This window comes from Dicentrarchus labrax, unplaced genomic scaffold, assembly GCF_905237075.1.
Source record: "Dicentrarchus labrax unplaced genomic scaffold, dlabrax2021, whole genome shotgun sequence".
NCBI lineage: Eukaryota > Metazoa > Chordata > Actinopteri > Moronidae > Dicentrarchus > Dicentrarchus labrax.
Window position 1 is genome coordinate 15,525,962 of NW_026136721.1, and position 25,017 is coordinate 15,550,978.

At 39.1% G+C, this 25,017-nt stretch overlaps 2 protein-coding genes across 2 annotated transcripts in view; one reads left to right on the top strand and one right to left on the bottom strand.

Moving 5' to 3' along the window:
- Positions 1-25,017, bottom strand: part of LOC127354388 (myosin heavy chain, fast skeletal muscle-like) — a 142,038-nt gene that overhangs the window by 46,801 nt on the left and 70,220 nt on the right. The gene's annotated exons all lie outside the window — the stretch shown is intronic.
- On the top strand, positions 522-24,383 carry LOC127354412 (complement C3). Its single transcript, XM_051384297.1, has 42 exons — positions 522-639; positions 1,788-1,983; positions 2,146-2,308; positions 2,569-2,663; positions 2,831-2,919; positions 3,753-3,835; positions 3,937-4,024; positions 4,229-4,331; positions 5,594-5,714; positions 6,048-6,163; positions 6,423-6,569; positions 6,939-7,038; positions 7,163-7,251; positions 7,367-7,558; positions 7,669-7,824; positions 9,557-9,683; positions 10,123-10,182; positions 10,280-10,400; positions 10,920-11,008; positions 11,398-11,537; positions 12,654-12,866; positions 13,967-14,030; positions 14,126-14,215; positions 15,478-15,684; positions 15,813-15,888; positions 16,008-16,167; positions 16,255-16,350; positions 17,451-17,602; positions 17,815-17,923; positions 18,269-18,346; positions 18,442-18,597; positions 20,078-20,140; positions 20,481-20,562; positions 20,671-20,719; positions 20,916-21,006; positions 21,480-21,569; positions 21,793-21,895; positions 22,073-22,165; positions 22,826-22,918; positions 23,061-23,144; positions 23,722-23,851; positions 24,136-24,383. Exons 1-42 carry the CDS (start codon positions 548-550, stop codon positions 24,275-24,277), a joined length of 4,788 nt encoding a protein of 1,595 aa, XP_051240257.1. The 5' UTR covers positions 522-547; the 3' UTR covers positions 24,278-24,383.

The window sequence follows — 25,017 nt, forward strand, 5'->3', positions numbered from 1 at the left end:
GACGCCAAAAGGGCAGAGACAAAGCGTCAATCTTCGACGAGTTGGGAATAAGAACGGGTTGGTCCACCAGATTCAACCATTTTCCCATTGTAGGCCGATGCCTGAGATTCTTGTATTGTGATTACCAGGGGGCCTCAAGAGCTTTGTGTGTGTGTGTGTGTGTGTGTGTGTGTGTGAGAGAGAGAGAGAGAGACAGAGAGAGAGAGAGAGAGAGAGAGAGAGTGTGAATCTGTAATCACGCACTGATCATTTCATGGCTGAAAACAAGGCCTCCTGTCTTTACTCAAAAACACCCACCGGCATCATGCCAGGGCCCACAAGATATGCAAAATATTGATGTAAGATGATTTAATAGCAGTTTGTTGTGCGTGTACATTATTGCCACAAAGGTGTCCAGAGGGCAATACATTTGATGAGGGCACAAGGGTTAAGTTTCTATGAGTTTAACTGGATGAGACAAGAGTGGGCGGATGTAAAGGTGCAGGAGCAGGGAGGTGAGTGTATAAAAGGAGAGTGTGCAGAGCTGGACTCTCCAATAACAGCAGATATGGGATCAGGAAGGTTGTTCAGGACTCAGCTGGGGCTGTTGGCCTTTCTGGTCTTTTCCTCTCTGACTTCTCTGGCTGATGGATCACCATTGTAAGTTGACCTGGCTTAGCTTTTCACACAATTCCTTGAATGTCTGTTCAAAGAGAAAGAGGAGGTTGAAGGAAAAAGACAGGACAGAGTCAGTTGGAGGAAGATGTGTATGTGCTGCATGCATGTAAAGGGTAGCTGCAACATGCAAAAAGATTTGTGTGTATTGTGCAGGAAGCACAAATACTGTTAATAATATGTCCAATACATTTTATATTTCCATTCCTAGTTCTGGTTCCCAGTTTATGTGGAGATGTATTGAGACATTGTCTTTACTGTACACTGGATCTCTTCCCAGATGTCAGCAGGGTGAACAGGCTGTGGCTGGGTCGGGTACTACTGTCTTTTAATATCCTTTGGGCTCTGCTTAGGCACCTCACCTTACCAATATCACTGATGCTGGGTAGCTGAATGCTAATGATCTTCTAGGTGGTTTTATACATTGATGTCACTGATGGTGTATATTCTTCCTGATTGAACCTGTGCCATTCTGTGCAGTTTTTACTGATGGTTTGATCCTTTTTTTAGCTGGGTATAAGTTGGCAGGAGAATCATGGAAATATGGTTTGATAAACCAAAGTCAGGGTGTGGGAGGGCTGTATAGCTGCCAGGGATATTCGTGTAGGCACAGTCCAGTGTATTAGGTCCTCTGGTGGGGATGTTGACATGCTGATGAAATCTTGGTAATTAATAAAACAAAAGTATCAAGGTTTTATGGAGCTACTTGCTGCCGCATCTACACACACAGTCATTACCATGACAATCATGACTATCATGACCAAATCTCAAGAACATCAGGCAAAGAAAACCTAAGGAACAAAAATGTCTCAGGGGAGGCACAAATTGTACATTGATGGTAAAAAAAGTAGTTTAACTCTAGTTTGAAGGTTTTCGTCACATAAATCAAGGTTAAACATTTTGAGTTTGCAGAGTGATGCATTACATCAGACACAGCAAACAGAGATGATGAAATATTTTATTGAACCAGTACAGAATCTTAGTCAAGATAATCAATAGATCACTTATTATGTATGAAGTCCATGCTAGAGCAGAAGCAAATATGTTGTTTAAACACAAACAACTGTAGAGGAAAAACTAAATAAAAACAGTAACTTCATTCTTAATCTCTCTCTCGTCTCGCTGCTCTGCAGGGAGGTGATGTCTGCCCCCAACTTGTTGCGGGTAGGAACACCAGAAAACATCTTTGTGGAGTGTCAAGACTGCACAGGAGGAGACATCAGGGTCGATATCAAAGTGATGAATCATCCAACCAAAACCAAAGAACTGGCAACCACATCTGTGACCCTCACTATAGCAAACAACTTCCAGGAGTTTGGACAATTAACGGTAAATGAAATACTGTATAATATGTACAGTATGTGTTACTGGCTTCATTTTCTATCATGACCACCAACAAGAGGTCTAGAATCCATAAATGTACATGTTATAACCTGTCAGACCCCGTTCCGCTCTACATGCACTGCCTGTGTCTCTACATGCTGGTTTCAGATCCCTGCTGGTGACTTCAGCAAAGATCCCAGCATTAAACAGTATGTGTACCTGCAAGCTCAGTTCCCTGACCGACTGCTGGAGAAAGTCGTCTTAGTGTCCTTCCAGTCTGGGTACATCTTCATCCAGACTGACAAGACCCTCTATACCCCCAACAGCGATGGTGAGTTCAATGCTCCATCAGTGCTGAAAAAAACTCTCCTACTTCTCTGAGAAGGTGTCTCAATATGTAAGAAAAGATATTACCATAGGAAATATACCACACTATCTATTTGACATGGACATTTACCATTTTTTAAAATTAATGATTGACAGTAAAATGCAGGAAAATTCACCCTTATTTTGACATAAGTTGTTTAACAGTCACATACCTCAAAATAGATCCTCCTTCACCAGCAAAATGAACCTCTTTCTCTGTGTCAGTTTATTACAGGATGTTTGCACTGTCACCCCGTATGGAGCCTGTAGAGAGGGACCCTGAGACCCAAGATGACGCTTCTATTGCCATTTATATTGTGGTATTGTATTTTATCTTTGATAAACACAAAATAAATGTCATTTTATATAATCAGCTGTAACTCGGTACATCAAACTTTCTGAATAGTAGACAGGGCTTACACAAAATGACCCATATATTGTGAGACTGGGGAATTTCAAACCCTTAATAAATATTGTTTATTTTTAGACCCCTGAAGACATAATTTTACCACTTCATCCGGTCTCTCTGAAATCAGGGATCCACTCTGGACGTTACCAACTTGGTGCAATTGTCAGGTAAGTTTTTTATATAATGTTAATTTAATTTGGTTTGTTGTTGTTTATAGAGAACATTTTAAAAAGAATAACAGGTGAATTGAATTCTAAACATTCCTCAATATTTTAAAATGCAATATGTTAAGTTTTATATTATTTCATTTTCATATTGTTAGTTTAGTGTTTTGACTACAATTAAAAAACAATTCATACAGTGTATAAAGTGTGAAGACACTGAATCCTTCGAGACTTTTCAGTTGATTCATTCCGGCCAACAGATGAATTAATGAATAAATATTGATTGAGGCTCATTTATTTAATGAGATGGTTTCCACTGTTTTCCTGTATGCATGAGCATCGTTATCTCTGACGAGAGTTAACCACGGTCACACTCAGTTGCAAGATAGCACATTCATTCACAACATGTTAAATATTGGTTAAGCAGAACTCAATGGGAAAGGACACATTCACTTGAAGGAGTTGTGAACAGTTTGTCTGACTGTATTAGTGATATAATCAAAAACAGTAGTAATATATCTTCAATTTGATTGCTGTAATTCAAAAATATAAATTTTGATAAAATTACATCTTGGTATTTCAATTTATCCTGAACTATGAGACAGCGATAGTTGAATAAAAACAGTTAAACAATACCAGTTTAATTCCCAACTTCAGTGTTTCTCTAGATAATGCTCTGTGTAGGACAGTATTAACATCAAGTTCTCTGCATCAGCTCATTATTATTATTCTGAAGATAAATTACTTCATGCTGTCTGAAGCCTGATTCCTGAGCTACCTTTAGTCTCTAAATGTTATGAATATTTAAATGTTTTGCTTCGTTCTTGTTTGTGTAGTCCCGGACTGTGGAAGGTGGTGGCGAAGTTTCAGAGCAACCCGCAGCAGAGCTACTATGCAGAATTTGAGGTCAAAGAATATGGTAAGTTCCTCATTAACTGCACTGTTAAAATCTATATAAATATTATATTCACTTACTGCTGAACTCATAGGACACACCAAAACATTTATTTAATTTTTCAGTGCTGCCCAGTTTTGAGGTGAAACTGATACCTGCGAGCTCATTCTTCTATGTGGACAGTGAAGAGCTCACAGTCAACATCAAAGCTACGTATGTGAAGGTTTTTGTTTTGTGGTTTAAGAGATTAGGATTGATTGCTACATTGATTGGAGGAAAAATGAAGGATGTTGTCAAGAGGTTGTGTTGAGGTTCTTCCTATTTTAGTCATTCCTTGTTGTTGTTACATCCTGTTTTTATTTGTCACGACTTACTTAATTGTTGGCTTAAACATTAAACCTTTTCTTGTGGTTTCAGGTATCTGTTTGGTGAAGAGGTGAATGGTATGGCCTACGTGGTATTTGGGGTTATACAAGAGGGCAAAAAGCAGAGCTTTCCAAGCTCTCTTCAGAGAGTGCAGGTGAGCACTATGTCTGTCAGTTGATTGGTCATTCTGTCTTAAACAGTATGTGTTGTACAGCTTGGCCTTTAGCAGTGCTACAAAAACACATCTCTGGAAGACTCTAAAACATGAAAAATCTAAGATTTCCTGGTATTATTATATCTGCAATTGTTTGAGTTAAATTGTTACATTCCTATCCACAGATATTAATGAATTAGTTATTATTTAGGATGTTCAGAATAAAGCCAAGTGGACATAAGAATTTTCTAGAGAGAATGTCGTTACATAGAAAACAATAAATAAATAGGGGTTTGAGTGTCCTTCCAGTCTGCCTCTATCAAAGAGGACAGGTCTGACATATACAGCTACCTCAATGAATGTCATATTTCTGACATCTGACAGTTTCTGTCATTAAGACACTTTATTTTTCTGTTTTGGTAGTTACTGTTAACTAATTATATCCCTGTGGCGAAGCAGAATCACCATTTGTGTTTATTAATCAACCTTTCACTACGAGCCGACTGAAATAGGAAACATGTCGGTTTTATTTACTTCCTACATTACTTTATGCTGTTTACAAGGTTCATAAGAAGGTAAGTCAGCTCAGTTTATGTGAATTATTAAGATTAAAATACCCTCTGCTCCAGACCGTCAGACCAAACTCCATTTCAACAGAGGGTGTTTTGTGCTAGGGCCATATTTTTTCACAGTAAAAACTTTATTTACACCATCACTAAGACTCTTTCCTGATTTACTTTAATCTGCAGTTAAAACACACAACACAAACACACGTCCTTTACTCAGTAACATCATAAACTAACCTGTGATAAAGTGTTTTCCAAAACAAACTGACTGTCTGGGTCCCACAGTTAACCCTATTTATCCTCTTTGCAGGTTCCCTTAGGTCACAGATCTTTTATGAAAAATAAAATGTAACGCAGCAGCTTGTAGGCATACAGTAATACCACTAGGCAGTTTTTTTGTTTCACCCAAAAGGGGGTGTGGTCGTTTTGGAGAGATAAAGTGACTAAGTTGACCGAGGTTCTGACTGAGGTTTGCACAACTGTTATGGACCACAAAAAGGGTGGGACTTTTCTTTTAAAAATGTCTCAGATTTGACTGTTTGCCATATATGCAGTTACAGTATTTTTGCTAAATTGGTAGATTAACAACTTTAACAACATTAATAATAGTGAGATTTATCCCAGGCTGAAATAAGAATTAACATATTCAGAAAAAGGACACAGCAACTGTTCACTGACTGTTCATTGTCACAATAGATTGAGAGTGGTAATGGAGAGGTCACACTGAGGAGACAGCACATCACGGACACTTTCAGAAACATCCAAGACCTGGTGGGGAGTTCCATATTTGTAGCTGTCAGTGTGCTGACGGAGAGCGGTAAGGAAGAGACTTTGTTTGTCAATCTAGGCTTATCCTGTGTTAATCCTGTATATATCCAATATTTCAAGGCCATCATCTAACCTTCCTGCCTTATCCTTTCTTTTGTGTTTTTGTATGTTTCGTCATACACAGTTTGTCTGACATGGACTGAAGACAGTACATTTAATGTTTTATTGTTTATTTATTTTATTTTATTTATTACTTTTTCTTGTTGGATGAATATGAAAAAAGACTTAAGATTGTGTTTTGTTTGTGACAGATTTTATTTTAAAAGGGGAAAAATTGAACTATTCTTTAAAATATGGTGTTGATGTGTATCTTTGACAACAGGTGGTGAAATGGTGGAGGCAGAGTTGAGAGGTATCCAGATTGTCACGTCACCGTACACCATCCACTTCAAGAAAACTCCCAAATACTTCAAACCAGGGATGGCCTTCAATCTTAAGGTAAAGTACTTATTTATATTTACATGTTTGTAAAATGACAGCAAAGTTAAATTCCTAAAAACAAGCTGACTTTAGCTTCAAAAGTAGTAGTACTCATTACTGACCCTTATCTCAGTCATAACTTTACTGTAATCATAAGAGCTACAGCAGTTTGCAGAATATTATTCTCTAAAAATAACATTGCTCTGAAATATGTATTAATAAGATATTTAATTTGAGGACTTCTGACAGTTCAGCTATTTGTGTCTCTGATAGCAAGGTTGAAGTTCTGAATCCTGATGACACTCCTGCACAAGGTGTTACAGTGGTGGTCAACCCTGGCCAGGTGACGGTCTTCACTGCAGCCAATGGCATGGCAAGACTTCCCATCAATACAGAGGCAAGGACTGACAGACTGACAATTACCGTAAGTTTGTTTTTGCATCCCGCTTGGCAAATGGAAGTTTATTCATTGTTGAAATCGATCCAATCAATCATCCAACTCTGCAGCTCTATGCAGATTTTTTGCTTCCTTAGCTCATTGTTATGGTTCAGCTGCATTTACTGAATGTATGTATGTATGCATACACGTGTCGAGCATCTTTAAATGTAATTGTGTGTTATATTGTGTTGTAATCTTATTTTATTCTGTGTTGATTTGTCTTTATAGGTCAATTACTTGTTGTCATAATGTAAAGGCTTAAGGCAGGCAAGGCTTGGCTAAGATAAAGCCTTTATAACTTCATATATATATAGAACCCTAACCCTATGCTGAATTGTGTGTTTTTTATTGTAGGCAAAGACCAGTGATCCTCGTTTTACGCCTGAAAGACAAGCATCAGCCACCATGGTAGCTCTCCCATATACCACCAAAAGCAACAATTACATCCACATAGGTGAGGAACATCCTAAACTAACATCAAATAGTAACGCCAGTGGTGATGGTGGTGGCAGTGCTGCGTAACTACCATGTACAGGACCCCCTAAATGTGCAGCACTAATTGTGAGATGTTATTACAGCTGTGGAGGCAGCTGAAGTCACATTGGGGGAAAACCTGAGGTTTAACTTCATCCTCAACAGCCCTATACAAAAGGACGTCACATACCTGGTAGGAGATGTTTTGTACCTGTGTATGTGTTTGCTTGCATACATGCTTGAGTGTTTGTGTTGCTTTCAGCAGTCGGTGTAGTATATACTCATACTTGATAACTACTTGTTCCCAGATCCTGAACAGAGGTCAGCTGCTGAAATATGGCCGTTATAAGACGAGAGGCCAAGTACTGATTTCCCTGGTAGCTCCTGTCACCAAAGAAATGCTGCCATCGTTCCGCATCTTAGCCTACTACCATACAAATAACAATGAAGTGGTATCAGACTCTGTGTGGGTGGATGTCAAGGACTCCTGCATGGGCTCGGTGAGACAGACAGCACTGATTGAGCAGAGTCAGAAGTTACAAATATGCCTTATTTTATTTAATTTGAACTACTTTAGAAAATACAAATCTGCTTTTCCTTCCTCTTTTAGTTGAAGCTGGAACCATCGAGACCCGCTCCATCGTATGAACCTCGCAGGATGTTTGGTCTGAAGGTCACTGGAGACTCAGAAGCCACAGTGGGTCTGGTGGTAGTTGACAAAGGGGTCTACGTCCTAAACAACAAGCACCGCCTCACACAGAAAAAGGTAATTTCTTTATACCTTCTTTCAGTTAAGATATTTTGAAAGAATATAATTTTAAGAACAACCTATGCTAATTTCCAGCTCTATATTATTTTTCTGGCATTCTAGTAGAGTAGTTTTGCATGATTCACCGTTTCAAAAGAAAACCTTATTTACTTTACTGGCCTTATATACAGCCCCTCAGTTCATCCTCTGTCTGAAACAAGTCGTTTTAGTTCCTGTCTCTTTAATACAACACTCCCTAAAAGGCCACTTTATTCTCATTGATCAACTTCCCTGAAAGCCCCTCGAGGGTCAACAGCAAATGATTGTGAGCACCGCTTCATTCCGTTGTCGGTGTGATTGACAAAGTCTAACAGCTATAACTTACCTGGACAATAGCCATGTGGCACACTTGAAAAATTTGAGGCAAATTTGAAAAAATGAGACAAGAATTAGGTTGGAAAGACATCATTACTGTACAAAAGCTTGCAACTAATCTTCATTCACTGATTTTGGTGAAACTGGATCATGTTTTATGGAGCAAATATTTTCTAGTCTCTCTGATGTCCTCTGGTTGCACTGCTTCAACTTTCAGTGATTTATGGAATATCCTAATGGACGGATAACTTCACTTGATTTTAGCAGTGAGCTACTATAGCTGATAACTGCCCTGCAGCTGCTTTTAGAGTTAGCTCAGTTAGCTGTCCAGCTATAATCTAAATGGGTGGATGGGCATGTCCCTGTACTTTGTTCATTGCGTAAATTAGAAAATTTTTTTGAAATATTGCAATCAGAGCAGACTTCAACATAAACTTAAACCTTCACATCAAAAAGGAGGACACTTTGCATACACAGGGACACGCAAGCAGATATTTGTTTGGTATGATCCGGTTTTAAATTTTAATGTTTTTCCACCAGATTACATAAAGGTGCATATACATACCACATAGCTAATAATAAATATACAAGATACAGCTCATGACAACGTGCCCTTCCAATTCAGATTACATAGGTCTAATAAACATCATACAGAAAGTGTTTTTGATGTTTTTATCTGGGGATAAAGGGTTTTGCCTATACATATGAGTATGAGCATTTTCAGAATTTCAGTCCAACAACAGACGTTAGCTCACATTATGTTCTCTGTCGCTGAGAGCTTGATTGACAGCCTGGTGGTAGCAACTGCAGTGATCAGTGGCGAATCAACACATGGCTCATTTTAATATTAAAATGAGCCACGTGTTGATAGGTCAGGACACGAAAATGTAACCAATGAAATTACTTATTTTGTCACACATTTTTAGCCAATAAGTATTAAACTGCGCCTGCAGCTGGACAGGGCATTTAAAAGCCGGACTGTCCAGCCTAAAGCCACCCTATTCAGAGCAGACATAAACCTAGACATTTTCCTCACAGCGTTTACTTTTACATACATTTACCAAATGATTTGAAACTTTGGTCACGTTTAATATGAACATCCGACATTAATCTGTCCCCTTTGAACCCACACATTGTGTTGACTTAGGTGACAATGTTGTTTTAGCCCACTGGTTGGATGGGGCCTTTCTGTGTGCAGCGGAGCCCTGCTTAATCCCACTCCCACTGGATTTCTCACCATTACAGCCCGCTTCTGGAAATTTGTGTGTTCCAGACCATTTACTCCCAGAAGATTTTGCAACATCAATGAACATGCTCTGGTTTAGTCAAGTTCAAGTTTGTCTTTCTGTGTGTGTATGACCTCTACTTTGCTCAGGTGTGGGACATTGTACAGAAGTACGACACAGGCTGCACACCAGGTGGAGGGAAGGACAGCATGAGTGTGTTCTATGATGCTGGGCTGTTGTTCGAGTCCAGTGCTTCTGGGACTCCCATCAGACAAGGTGACACTCTCCAGTTTACTGCTCATCATTATCTATAAATGGTAAATGGTAAATGGACCTGTACTTGTATAGCCCCTTTCTAGTCTTCCAACCACTGAAAGTGCTTTTACACTACGTGCCACATTCGCCCTTTTACACACATTCACGTCAAACCATTGAGCAAAAACTAATGCATTTCTACATATTCACACATCGACGCACAGCATCAGGAGCAATTTGGGGTTCAGTATCTTGCTCAAGGATACTTCGACATGTGGCCGTTAAAATTGGTGGAATGACAACAGTGTTGTCACATCTCTACACACAACACTTTGGACCATGCCTGACTAGTGTCATGACATTACTGTGTCTACTGTGTTAGATGACTTCTCCATTATTTTAAGTATCACAGAAACCATTCGGTTTAGGAACTAGTCTTTTGTTTTTGTTTTCATTCCAGAATTGAAGTGTCCATCCCCGAGCAGGAGAAAACGAGCCGGCACTATAAGGAATGTCAGAAGTAAGAATCATAGCTCAAATGACCTGATAACGACATGTTCACTGAACCTCTGCATTACAGTACAGGACATAAAAAATGTTTTGTTATGACACTTTAGGTGAGGAGGATGACAACAGTTACATGGACAGCAATGAAATAGTTTCTCGCACCAACTTCCCTGAAAGTTGGCTGTGGAGAGATATCAAACTGCCTGCTTGCCCTCGACAAACACCGAACTGGTGAGTCAACAGAAATTGATTCATAGTAGTGATGCGCAGGTCGGGGTTTTTTCCAACCCGCGGGTCCCGCATTTATTTAATAATTTAACCCGCTCCATCCTGCCCCGCACAACCGTGTCTATTTTCACAACCCGCCCCACCCCGCCCCGCCGCTATCAAATACACGTTAAATATGTCATTGATTAGGGCTTTTATTTGGTCTGACAAATGTGCTTTAAAACAGCCCTTCGAGTGGCACTGGAAACTGGCAACAACAAATTCAAATCTTAATAAAAATAAATATATATATAGGCGCTTTGGTGACGTCAGGTCGCAGGTGGGTTTACCCAACAGTGTTAGGTAGGCTAAGTAGGCTGTATTGAACATATTTAATACTTAATGACCCGCCCCGCCAATAAAGTGAACATTTCTTGACCCGCGGGTTACGGGTCGGCCCGCGCATCACTAATTCATAGTACCACTAAAATTTCTCACAAGTTCTTCTATCACTGAAAGTGATCACACGTTTCTTTGTTTCAGTGACACCACATCATTTGTGAAAAATTTTCCTTTGCAAGACTCAATCACAACCTGGCAGATCATTGGCATTAGTCTGTCAAGAACTCACGGTGAGGATTCTGTTTCTCTGCACGACTTTACTTTTTCTTTACATTAATTGTGGTTATAAGGGATTTCTTGGAGAAGATAACTGCAATGTTTTTGGTTTGATTCTGTCCCAGTCTTGTGTTGTATATATTATGGTGATGAAATGCAGCTGCAGGCAAACACACACACACAAATACACACTCCAACAGTGACATCAGGTTTGAAGGGGAACAGAAGATAATGTCCCAGGGGCAGAGGTAACATCTCCAATTTGTCAGGTTCTGGAGGAGGATTTTGATATCTGGAGATTTTGTCAGTTAATAAAGATTCAGATTTTAAACTTTTACCTTCCTCTTCCCCTCATTCTTATCCTTTAGTTTCTGTCATGTTTATTTTTCCTCCTGACTTTAAGGTATCTGTGTGGCCGATCCATTAGAGGTCATTGTCCGGAAGGATTTCTTCATTGATCTCAAACTGCCGTACTCTGCTGTTCGTGGAGAGCAGCTGGAAATTAAGGCTATCCTCCACAACTACAGCCCAGATCCTATCACTGTGAGTCTGGGTAATTTAGCTCTTGTGTTTAAGGACAGATGGTTTATAATGAAAATAGTACTTTGCAAATGTGCAGTGCAGTTTTAATTTGAATAATGCCTGGTTAACTGACCAATGCAAACTGTGTGACATTCAAAAATTAAATCAGAATCATCATCAGCCTCATACTCACAATCTTCCCATGAGAGGTATAATTCAATCTTTTGGAAAATATCCTTATTTGTATTGTTTCCAAAAGTATGTGAAGAACAGAAATGTCAGTGTCATATCTGTGTGTGAAGCTAAAGTCAGGAAATAGTTAGCCTAGCTTAGCAAAAGAGTTGGAGGACTCAGAGGGAAACGGCTAGCTTTGTTCTGTTCAAATTACCACCAAAACCTGTGCTCATCAACCATATCTGACAACCTTCACTATACAGTAGCTGGAGACACTGTGCAAAGGTGCTGAACAGATGGATTAAATAAACAGATTATTTACAGAAAGAATTTAGCAGCCTAAAGTTTTAAAGTAACTATCGCTCACCTTTAATTTTCAGTGACTGATCTGCAGCAACACATGTGACTGAATAGAAATGTCACCGATTGACAATTAAAAGGTCTTTATTACTGAAAAACAAGAGGCAACAAAGACAACCTAAAACCTCTAAGTAAGTCTAAAAACTCTACTACTCATATTCTCTTAAACTTTTAGCCAAAATTACAAAAATCTCAATGAATGATGAGACACAAGAACAGAAAGTTGTTTCTTTTGTTAGTACAGTGCGGTTCTCTGCAACTTGTGATGCTGGAACACTGCACCTACATCATCACTGGATGCATTAGTGTGTCACATAGGTTCAGATTTGGCTATTCATTCTCCTCATAGGAGCACCCACTTGGAGGGCAAAACAAGGCTTTCTTCTGCTGCTCGCCAGTTAACTTAATGGTAGTGATTTTGATACACACCATGTTTGCGTCCATTCAAAATCTCCATACTTGTTCAATTGGGTTGACCCCCTATGTACCCTGGAAACATCTGCATTGGATAATTTCCCTCACCCTTATATATTCATATGTTTACTTTATTTGTCAATATCTAAATGTCAATCTCTTTATTTTTCCCTCTTTACCTGTTGCAAGGTGCGTGTGGATCTGATTGAGGAGGAACATGTGTGCAGCTCAGCATCCAAACGTGGCAAGTATCGTCAGGAGGTTAAAGTTGGGGCCCTAACTACACGATCTGTACCCTTCATCATTATTCCCATAAAGGAAGGACAATATCATATTGAGGTTAAAGCAGCTGTTAAGGACTCATCGCTCAATTATGGAATCCTGAAGGTGCTGCGGGTGTTGGTAAGAGAAACACAGTAGTGTGTTTAGAGCTTTTTATACCATATTAGAATGTTTCTTATTGCAGTAAAATGCTCAAGTACTTTTCTACCTCAGACCTTTAATTGTCTGATGGACATGCATCCACTGGGCTCTATCTTGCACTCAGCGCAATTGACTTTGTACACTGGCGCTTGTATAATTCCTATTTTGCACTCGACGCACATTGGAATTTTCCCTCCACCGACGCACGTCCTTAAATTAGGGAATGAACTTGCGTCCCGGGGGGGCGGTTCAGTGAAAAGACGAGGCGTGTTCCGGCGCAAACGTTCCCTGGTGCTATTTTGCTGTTTCAGAAAACAATTCCACCGCAGACCAGGAAAAACCTAGTCTAAAGTCAGTGGCGCTTATTCAGATGCTATTTTAAGGGCGCAGACTTGAGGAGATGCGCCTGAGAGGCAGCAGCAACATCGCCACCCGGTCAAGACGGGCATTAATACTTTGCCGCATCCGCATCGGTTTGCTGCAGGAACGGGTGGTCCTCCGGCGTGTAGTGGGTCTGGATCCTCTGCTCCCTCCTCAGCTGGCCCATGCGCACTGCTCCCGAGGCCAGGGTCTTCTTCCTGCGAAGCTGCGTTACATTGTTTTGATTTATTGTATGGCTGTGTTACATTTATTTCATGTCAATAATGACACTTCTCGGTATTTTACGGCCCTGACGAGAACGTCGGTCTCCTCGGCTGTGAACCGCTCCTGGTGTGCACCTGGCCAATCCGCCATTATAATAGCAATCCGCCATGGAACAAGCGTGCCTGCTTTTAAAGGGAATGTGAGATGATGCTCTGATTGGTTTATTGCACGTTACGCCCAAACCACACCTATGACTAATGTAGCTACTTCAGACCAACCCATTTTAGATTTGAGCCGGGCGCAAGAGTCATTTATCCCGCCGGCATAATAGCAACAGCGCCCGAGATCCGCCCACAAAGCTACTTGCGTTTTGCGTTTGATACTTGTGTTTCAGATCGGCAAGATAGGGCCCACTATCTCAAAACATCAAAGTTTATTGATGCTTGTCTGTTTTTTGTGGATATCATTTTTATTAATTTTTTCTGTATTTCCAGCCTGAAGGCATACTGACAAGATCCTCAAAGATTATAACACTAAACCCAGCTCAGAATGGTGTAGGTAAGTTTACTAGTGAAGTGTCTTAAACGAGCAAAAAAAAAAATAATTACTGTTTTTTCTAAAACCCCTAACTTGCCAACGGTCTCTTCCTCTAGATGGTATACAAGAGGAAATTATCAACAATGAAATTCCTCTGAAAGATTTGTTTCCAAACACACCTGCAAGCACACTGATCTCTGTGACAGGTGAGTTCAAAGAACATACTTTCCTGGAACAGAAACTCTAACCTCATCTTGTAGCTAAATATTGTGGGTTGCAGTTTAAGTTAGAGGGAATTATGAGCAATATGAAATGATGATTCAGCTTTAGTTTAGCTGACAAATATCAGCAATAAACATTACTCATTGGCCCAGATCGGATAGTCTATGTTCACTGTTGGTGTATAATTCAGATCTCCGTAAGATTAGCTCCTGCATATACATATATCATGCCAGCATTTGTTGTCAGTGGTAGACAGGGTGCAAATTACACAGTGGCTTGCGGGGTAGCACTATTTTATGGTGTGCACTGCTAATATACATGTCACATGCAGCGCAGTCAATTCTGCAAAACACATTCTACTGTACTCTACTGTCTATAGACAGTTAATACTGTCATAGTCTAAGTAACAAAATGCAGCTACTGTTTCAAAATTAAAGAATACAATTATTAATAAATCAATGATGAAATCAGCAGGGGTACCAAGGCAACATTTTCTGGTTTTCATGCACACCTTTCCCAGGATTAGACATGTCATGGTAAAACAATAAAGCTAAACATTTTTTAAACATTGCTAAATAAACTTGTGTTATTTAACTAGAGATTTCTTGCACTAAAGCTTTAAGGCTTTTACAGAGCCTGGTATCAGTTATCAACATTTTCATTTGATCTTTGTGAATGTAAACTAATGCAAAGAGTTCTTGAATCAAAATTAACTCACTGAGACATTTGTCTTTACATGGGAGGACTTTATGTAAAGTATCATAGGCACATAGAAACAGCTGTTTGCAGCTTGCCGCTCTCTCTTTCTCCCTCTCTCTTTGACTGTCCCTTCACTTCCCTGTTTGTTTCCCTTCTGGCTGTGGATTGCTACAGTGGAGGGGAAATGGAATTGGGCCCAAAAGTTATATTTCCAACAATAAAAAGAAAGCAGGATGATAAAGAAAGTGGTGTGTTCTGTCTGTCAATCTCTTCCACTGTTTCAGAACCTTAGACAGCGTGACTGCCACAGTGGCACACACCACAAGCAACATTGACATATTTTTACTATTCATTTAAGGAAGCTTAATGTGCATCACATAAAATGCTGGCATGATAATAGGAGCCATTATGTTATATTTGGGCATATAATGTTATTGATTGCCTGTAAATTCTCCTGTTACAGTGTTAATTGTTGTTGTTGTCAAAGATGTCTTTGCCACTTTATTGCAAATGACCACCTTATGGGGACATTTCTGTGTCCACACAGGAAGAGAGCAGTTAAGTGGACCAGTGGAGAACGCCATTAGTGGGAACTCCATGGGTTCTCTGATCTACCAGCCCTCAGGCGATGGAGAGGCTAACATGATCCACATGACCCTGCCTGTCATTGCAACCATATATTTGGACAAAACCAACCAGTGGGAATCTGTGGGCTTTGAGAAACGTACCGAAGCCCTCCAATACATCAGAACTGGTAGGCTGCATTTGTTAGTACAGGCACCAGAATGTAACAGGTCTCCTAAAACTGGCATCCAATGGACAAGATTAAGTAGAGTTGAGTGCCAGTCCGTAAAAAGGTTGTGTTTCTTTGTTTGTGTCCAGGCTATAGCAACGAGCTTGCCTTCCGTAAAACTGATGGGTCTTTTGCTGTGTTTACCAGTCGCCCAAGCAGCACCTGGTGAGGCAAACGTCTATGAACTTGAACAAAATATGTTTAACGTTATTGGTTGTTTAAATGTTGGATGTTCAAATAAATAAAATACATGTGAAACTGTTTCACCATTTCTCCTCTCTAAGGCTGACAGCTTATGTTGCCAAGGTGTTTGCCATGGCCAAAGATCTGGTGACAATGCAAAACCACGTCATCTGTGATGCTGTCAAGTTTCTGATTCTCAATGCACAGCAATCTGACGGCATGTTTAGAGAAGTTGGAAATGTGTTACATGGAGAGATGATGGTGTGTGAACTTATTTCAGTAACAGTTCTGCTGCTACACAAAAACAATAAAAAAGACACACTTCCATATGTTTTTGTCCGTGTACAGGGAGATGTGCGCGGCTTAGATTCAGATGCCTCCCTGACGGCCTTCTGCCTCATTGCCATGCAGGAGTCACGCACGATTTGTGCTGCCAGTATTACTGTGAGTAACTGACCTGCATACATTGTTTTCTTTTCTGCCCTCTCTTTATTCCATCCTTTACTCAGTCCTGCCACTTGCTTTTGAACATTTTTTAATATCATTTTGATCAGCCAGTGCTTGGGATGTAATTGGAAATTCATTTGTTTCTTTACAGCATTGAAAAATGATATTTTAACACGAACATCTCTTCCTGAAACACAGTCTGTTACTCTGCATAATCCACAGCCTTTTTGTCTTTTAGACAGCTTTTGTTGTTTTTACCTTCAACCATAACATGCTCCTGAAAATATGTACTCAAATAGAAGTACTGTTACATTACTGAAATATTACTCAACTTACAAGTTAAGTCAATATTAGTAAAAGTTCAAAGTATTCTACTGTTACTATAACTAGAGTATTACTTTTTAACTAAATTACATAAAAAAATGTTGGCATCTGCCATCAAAAAACCCATATCAGTCGAGGACATTTCTCTGATCAATTCATACCTTTTATCGGTTATCAAACTAATATACAGACAAAGCAGAAATGTTGTCTGTTAAAAACCACTTAAAAAGCTTTTGAACCTGCATAGAACTCAAGGGCCTTATCTGTCACTATTTGGTTTCTGTTTATCTCAATCAAGTCCCTAAATTACACCAGGGCTGTTCTGGTCAGTGTGGTCACCTCTCCGAACCTTTTTTTCATGGTTTTCATTGGCCTACAGTATGTTTTCATGCTGGAAAAACAGAACAGATGGCAAACGATTGCTGCCGATCACAGCATCTACAAAAATGCAGATGAAAGGTTTGGATACACATCAAACTTGTAGTAGTAGTACCCAAAAACCAACTAAATTACAATAACGTGAGGAGTTGTAATTGTTTTTTTCTAACACTGGTCAGCAGTGATGTTCAGAAGACTGCCAGCCTGCCTGCCTGCCTGTACTGATATGGGTACAAAAGACAGCATTTACCTCGGTGATGGGAGACTCAGCTGGATGGACACATCATTCAGGAATGCGAACATCAGAGCTGAATCTTTACTCTGTCTCTCTGCCACTCTTCAAGCCTCTGGATATGGTTCTCCCTCCTCATTAGCTGCCTTTTCCCTCTGTCCAGAGTCTGCAAGGCAGTATAGACAGAGCAGTGGCCTACCTGGAGACGCATCTACCCCGCCTCACCAACCCATATGCTGTTGCCATGACATCATATGTCCTGGCCAATGAAAACAAACTGAACCGGGAGATCTTGAACAACTTTGCTATCTCCAGGTGTCCTCACACAGCAATATTCCTAAACATGATCAGATGTGTTGTGTGTGTGTGTGTGTGTGTGTGTGTGTGTGTGTGTGTGTGTGTGCGTGTTTGTGTACTTTTTTTACAAATCACCTTACAGAGATAGACACACAGGAACATTTAGAGGGGATTTGGGGACTTGGGTCTTCAATGAAGAATGTCAGCAAATACGGTATAGTAAGAATAAGTTGTGTGTCTGTGTCTTCTTCAGAGTTGTCCCACTGGCCAATACCTAAAGGACGTGTTTATACACTGGAGGCCACAGCTTATGCTCTACTAGCTCTAGTCAAAGCTGAGGTGAGCACATCCCACTTATGTGATTTTGTGTGTTTAACCACGCAAAAAAAAAACATACTCAATGTTACTGCATTAAAGGTCCAGTGTGTAACATTTAGGAGGTTCGACTTCAACCTGTGGTCCTTTGCTGCGTTCAATGATTTAATGATAATTCACCCAGTAATCTTAAAGCTTATTCACTCTGAAGCACGTATGTAAACCTCTGTTTGTTGCTACTGGTAAAGTTCGGAGGTCACCAAAGTCATTGGGGTTCATCGTGTGGTGGCCATGAATGTGTGGCTTAAATTTCATAGAAAGTAACCATGCACTTGAATGGTTAATAAATCAGAACTTCTGTTAATAAAGGCCTTTGAAGAAGCCAGACCTCTTGTCAGATGGTTCAACCAACAGCAGAAAGTGGGCGGAGGCTATGGATCAACTCAGGTAACACAGAACTTTCTCTGTCTGGAAGCATTTATGTGTCTAAATTAACATTCTTTTGTGCTGTTTTCCATGCTATTGTTTATGTCTCTCTCCAGGCTACCATGATGGTGTACCAGGCTGTCGCTGAGTACTGGGTCAATGCCAAAGAACCAGAGTATGATCTGGATGTGCACATCTTGTTGCCAGGAAGGTCAAAACCTGACATTTACAGATTCAACAGGGAAAACCACCACACCACGAGAACATCTAGAGTAAGTACACACACACACACACACACACACACACACACACACAGACTCACACACACATAGATCTTCAGTATGGGCTATAAATTCAGTCTTGCTCAAAAACGCTCCCCACGTTTTTGTAACAAACCTGGTTTCTATATTCACTGAACATTTTATGTGTCTATGTCTATATGAGTTATTATACATCATATTATTTCTGGTCCAACCAGTACTACCCCCCACAAAGTCATTGCATCTCAGGCTTAAAGTGTAACTACACCCTTATGTTGTGCTAGTTCCCTCCCTCTCAGCAAATGTAAAAAATATACATCAGAGACTTAGAAAGGACAGTGACTTTAGGGGCTTGGCCCCATCATCGACTGGAGTGATTGACAGACTGACCAAAGTAGTGAGAAAGCGAGCTGATGAGCGATTGAAATAAGAAACATGTCGGTTCTCTCTCCACAGTCTACATTATTTTATGCTGTTTACAAGGTTCATTAGTAGGTAAGTCAGCTCAGTTTATGTGAATTATTAAGATTAAAATACCCTCTGCTCCAGACCATCAGACCAAACTCCATTTCAGCAGTGAGTGTTTTATGGTAGGGCCATATTTTCTCACAGTAAAAACTTTATTTACACCATCACTAAGACTCTGTACTGATTCACTTCAATCTACAGTTAAAACACACAAACATACGGCCTTTACTCAGTAACATCATTAACTAACCTGTGATGAACTATTTGCCAAAGATGGACACATATCAACTGTCCAGGTCCCACAGGTTTACATTTTTACCCTTTTATTGTCAACTGTTTTTTTTTAATCCTTTGACGTGCAAAATGCTAAATCCATAGTACCACTAGGCACTTTTACAGCACTTGTTTCACTCAAAAGCGGGCGTTGGTGTTCTGAAGACAAGAAAGTAATGGCTGCTGTCATCTATAAGATATTATTTATAACAGTAGAGGGTGTGTTCAGAAATTTTTAACCCACAAAATACAGATTTTAATACATTTGTTAAGGTCAATTTTGAGTCATATAATTTAGTTTATAGTAAAATACACTTTTTAAGGTGTAGTACCTCTTTAAAGTTTCAACATACAAGAGCAGAGAAACAGTTCCGGTTTGGTGTCCAACAACAGAAACAGAAAAATATTTATTTATTTTAAATAAAAAAATAATATATATAAAATATATATATATTTATATATATATATATATATATATATATATATAAAGTACTGTGGTAGGCAGATGTACAGTGATGGACATTAATAAACTAATTTAGACAGCTAAGAACAATATGTTAGACAAGCAGTTCCTAATGAATACTGTATATATTCTATAAAATATATGTATAAAATCGCTTTAAAGGCAATTTGCCTGGGTTTTGTGTTTTTTTGTTCCTAAAGATCTTGTAATCTTATGTATCCCTAATAATTGTTTTGCTTTTGTATATGTATGTATGTGTTTGTGTACATATATTTTAAATCTCAACAGACCAACAATATAAACAGTGATGTAAATGTGACAGCCAGGGGGCATGGAGAAGCAACGTTGACCGTAAGTTTGACATTAAAAAAAAAAAAATACTGTATAACAAAACTATTTTTTTAACCAGTTCAAATTTTTCATCAAAGTTGAGTCATGAAAATAACCAAGAATAGAGCAGAGAGAGTAGAATAGGTGTACAATATCTATGGGTGGGAGTTAACCATTTGCAGTGTTGTTGGGAAGGTACATTTTTCCTTAGAAATATTGTACAATGAATGTTTTTAGGATATAAATACAGTATGCATTAAGTAAATTATCTTTTAAAATTTGATTTTGAATTTATCTTAGGCCCTCTTTGAGGTCCTGATAGTTGTCACTGTTTTAAGAAGTACTTTCATCTATATGACAGATGGTGTCGATGTATTACGCTCTGCCTAAAGAAAGGGACAGTGACTGTCAGAAGTTTAACTTGTCAGTGCAGCTCATCCCAGGTAATTTGGTGTCCTCTGTCTCTTATGGTTTGTTTGTCTGTTGTTTTTTTTATTGCCACGTATTTTTCTTGTGTGAGAAAGTGTTCATCAAATGTTTTGCTCCTGCAGAGAAAATGGATGAAGATCAGATGATATATAAGTTGAGAATAGAGGTTATGTAAGTACAATGAATGAGTTTTAACAGGAATATGGATTTATACAGCCAACACTTTCATTATTTAACTTCTCCCCACTCTATTTTCAATTCATACCCTTGTGCCCCAGTATTGTTGCATTTTGCTGCTCTCTCCTTCCATAAAGGGTTTGACTTTGCTTTCTTCTTCTCACCCATATTCTCTCCATTTTCTGTACAGGTTTAAGGACAATGAGCGCGATTCAACCATGTCAGTTTTGGATATTGGCTTGTTAACTGGCTTCACCATTAACACAAATGACCTGGACTTAGTAAGAGCTTATATACACACAAACATACCCAACAGGGTCAGACTGTTACAGCTCAGGGAATACAGGATTGGACTGAAATGAAGACAAAGCAGATTGACTTAAAAGATTTATTTCAGAAATAGCTTACAGTAGGCAGACAAAACTTTGATGGGCAGACAGAGGAATAAAGGCAGTGGATTGGTATATGTAAGGAGTGGCTGATCAGGGAATGAGGTGCAGGTGGGGAAGTGGGCAGGGAAGCTCAGTTGATTGCAAGGAAAATGGAAGTGGCAGGATCTAGAATGGATGGAGAAAAGTCTGGGAGCATCTGGTGGACAGGTAAAGAATGACACTGAGGGGTCCTTGGGAAGTGGAGATAGAGAGGGACAGAAAGGTGGACACTGTGATATAGACAGGCTTCGTCGTGTTTGTACTAATCAGTAACACTGTTTGTGTGTGTGTGTGTGTGTGTGTGTGTGTGTGTGTGGGTGTAGTTGTCCAGAGGACGTGCCCGCACCATTGCAAAATATGAGATGAACACTGTCCTGTCAGAAAGAGGCTCACTCATCATCTACCTGGACAAGGTAAGGCTTTCTTCGCTCCGTCCCCTTTTTCTCTCAGGTTATATATCAACTTTATTCAATTAATTAAAGTTTTATTGACAAGCACATTCAAAGATGAATTCTTAATGCTGATATTTCAAGGTCTGCTATTGTGTATGTCATAGCAAAAAAAACCCAGCTGAAATGAAATTGTGTTTCTCTCTCACACACACGCAATGTATCCTGGTTGGACATCTCTCCACAGGTTTCTCACACTCAACCAGAGGAGATCACTTTTAGGATCCATCAGCAGATGAGAGTGGGTGTCTTACAACCAGCTGCTGTGTCTGTCTATGAATACTATGACCGTGAGTCTGAGAGAAGCTTAGCAACATACAGTAGTTCCAGATTTTTTTCTTTGCTGCCAATAGATGTCAAAGTAGATAACACAATTCATCATTAGCTTTTCAAAGTATTTAATGTACATTATCTGATGGACTGGAATCATTTAAAAAAATTTCTTTTGAATTTCTTTCTTGTTGCAGCAACACCTTGCGTGAAGTTCTACCATCCAGAGAGGAGAGCTGGACAGCTACTGCAGCTCAGTAGAAATGATGTATACAGAGAATGTGCTGAAGGTAAACAGGATGATTTCTAACTGATGACCTCATCTGTCTATTTTAAACACACATTTGTTACATCTGAAACAATATTGTGCTTAATAGAGGTCATCGACCTGCTGGTTGTGCTAGAGGAAAATTCAGGACATCAAAGTAATTAAAATTCATGTTAACTCTAGCATATATCATGAAAATCAATCAAATTGTTTTTTCAGCTTTTTCAGTTGGTTCAAATAGCATGGCTAAAAATGATGGTAAAACCATGCATCACCAGAATTACTCTCTCTGGCTTTATAAATCTCCCTTCAGAGCTACTGAGAAAAATATACCACCATAGTCTCAGGGTAATTAGTAGTCTATTCCTTGTTGCAGGTAAACTAATCTTACCACCGGTAAAGTGTCTATTTAAAATCTGGTGAAGGAGATGGTCGGGGAATTAGTTCTACAGTAAATCAGCAGATTGTAACATAAACATCAGAACTTTCTGTCAGCGGCAACAAGCCCGGCAGGATCCTGTACAATCAGAGCAACAATCAGAGTCACTAACATACTTACATTGTGACTTAGATACACCTGCTCTCATCCATCAACTAATCCATGCACACTGATGCATCCACATGAGCTTATTTTTAATCATGTCATCAGTTGTATATTACTGTTTCTATTGTGTACTTCCAGAGAACTGCAGTATGCAGAAGAAGGGCAACATCGACAACGATGATCGCACAGCTAAGGCCTGCGAGAGTACTGAGACCACCAAAATAGATTTTAGTAAGAGACTGCAACTTGACTGCATTTATGTTGTGTTTTTATCCAGAACAATTACTGTGTATGTTTGTGAGAGTAAGAGATCGAAAGAATAAGTAGGTTATGGAGCAAGTAAGCTAACAATCTGCAAATTGACTGTCCTCAGTGTACAAAGTGGAGCTGCAGAAGTTTGAAGATGGTTTGTCCACTGACGTTTACACAATGCGAGTACTGAAAGTCATCAAAGAAGGTTGGTATTTTTTGCCTCTTTCTGACATTTTATGGGCACTTTGTATCTAAATGGTGTTTCCAGTTAGACATTAAAATCATTGCCCATTTAAAGGGGAAGTCTGACATTTTGGGAAACACCACTTACTCACTTTCTTGCAGATAGTTAGATGAGAAGATTAAAAAACCACTCACATAATTATATACTAAATATGAAGCTATGACTAGCAGCTAGCTAACTTAGCTTGCATCGTCAGGCAACCAGTGGATACTCTGGGAAGTTACTGGCCAAGAAATAGTCCAGTATGTAACCCTGCATAAAAAGGGGAAATGTTTTTACATTTAGTTTTTTCGTATGCATTAAATAAACAAGATTAGAGGTGATGGTAAGTGAATTGTATTACCTTTGGAGAGAGTCAGTCTTAAAGCTAAACTAAGTTGTCTGGCTGTAGCTCCATATTTACTGACTTGTTGAACTATTCCTTTAAGCATGACTCCACTGGGAATATGCGAGAATACAACAGTAATCTCTTATCTAGCACCTTTAACTATGCATTTAAAATACCGTCTCTCTCTCCTCCCTTAAATTTTAATTACAGGAACTACTGATGTGGGTCCTCAGGGTAAACTGCGCACATTCTTCAGTTACCTTGAATGCAGGCAGGCTTTAGATCTGAGAACAGGCAAAACCTACCTTGTCATGGGAACATCCAAAGATATTTACAAAGAGTAAGTGTGTTCTTTGAGTGAATGTGCATGTGTGTTGTGTTTGTAACCCCTCATAACATTGTCTCTATTATCTATTATTGTTTATTATCTAAACAGTTTCAAGGCTTTTTAAATCAAGTTCACTTTTCTCGTACTCTAGTTTATGCCTTACATTTGCTTTTTTGATAGAGCCATTAAATCTACAGTTTTTTGTAGGAAGGAGGGGGTTATGATTTTTCATGTTCTGTGTTACAGATAGCTGGCCACATGAAGACTCATTGTATTTCATACTTTGCTCTCCTCAGGTATCAGTATGTGCTCGGTGAGAGAACCTGGATCGAGTACTGGCCCTCAGAAGCAGAGTGTCAAACTGAGGAATATGGAAGTACCTGTAGGGGCATAGAGGAGCTGGAACAGCAGTATGGACTCTTTGGATGTCAGCAGTAGTGAAACAAGTCAAATGTTCTTTTCAAAACCTCCACTGCTATGAAATATGAGGGCTGCAAAAGTTACAATATTACACTGCATTAATTAAAATGTTATGGTCTCATTGTCTTTGTCTCATATACATATTTACTTTGGATTATCGAAGAAAGTTAGACAAAAGGTGATCACTGTTATATTGATTACTGTATACTAAGCTTTGACAAGTTCAACTTGAAGTTGAAGTTTCAACATTTGATAATGTTGAGGTCAGTGGAGTAATGCATGGTAAGTTCAGCAATGTAAAATGAAACATATTTTTAAATCAGCTGTGATTCAGAATATATGAGTCAGATGATACAGCAGTAATATAGGGTGCATTTTAAGCTGTTGTAAAACCACTGGCAAGTTATGCAAGTAAAATTCTGTGGTTTCATTAGCTAAATTGGTTTAGCAAGAACATTAAATCTAAAAAAGTAGATTGTAAATCGTGCAGAAAGATATGTTATGTAATGTCGAAGATGACTTTCAGAAATACTGTGATTATTTTAAAGGATGAGGTGGGTGAATTTCTTTCAGAAAATATAGGTTCTGTTGAAGACCCTTGCATGTTTTGGGGTGTATTAAAGGGATTCATAAGGAATACTGCAATATCTTTTTCATCACATCAGAGCAAGGTCAGATTAGGAAAAGTTAATCAACTGGAGGAAAAATTTACTGAGCTAGAGCTTAAACAACAAGTTTCTTTTACTGACAGTGTAAAA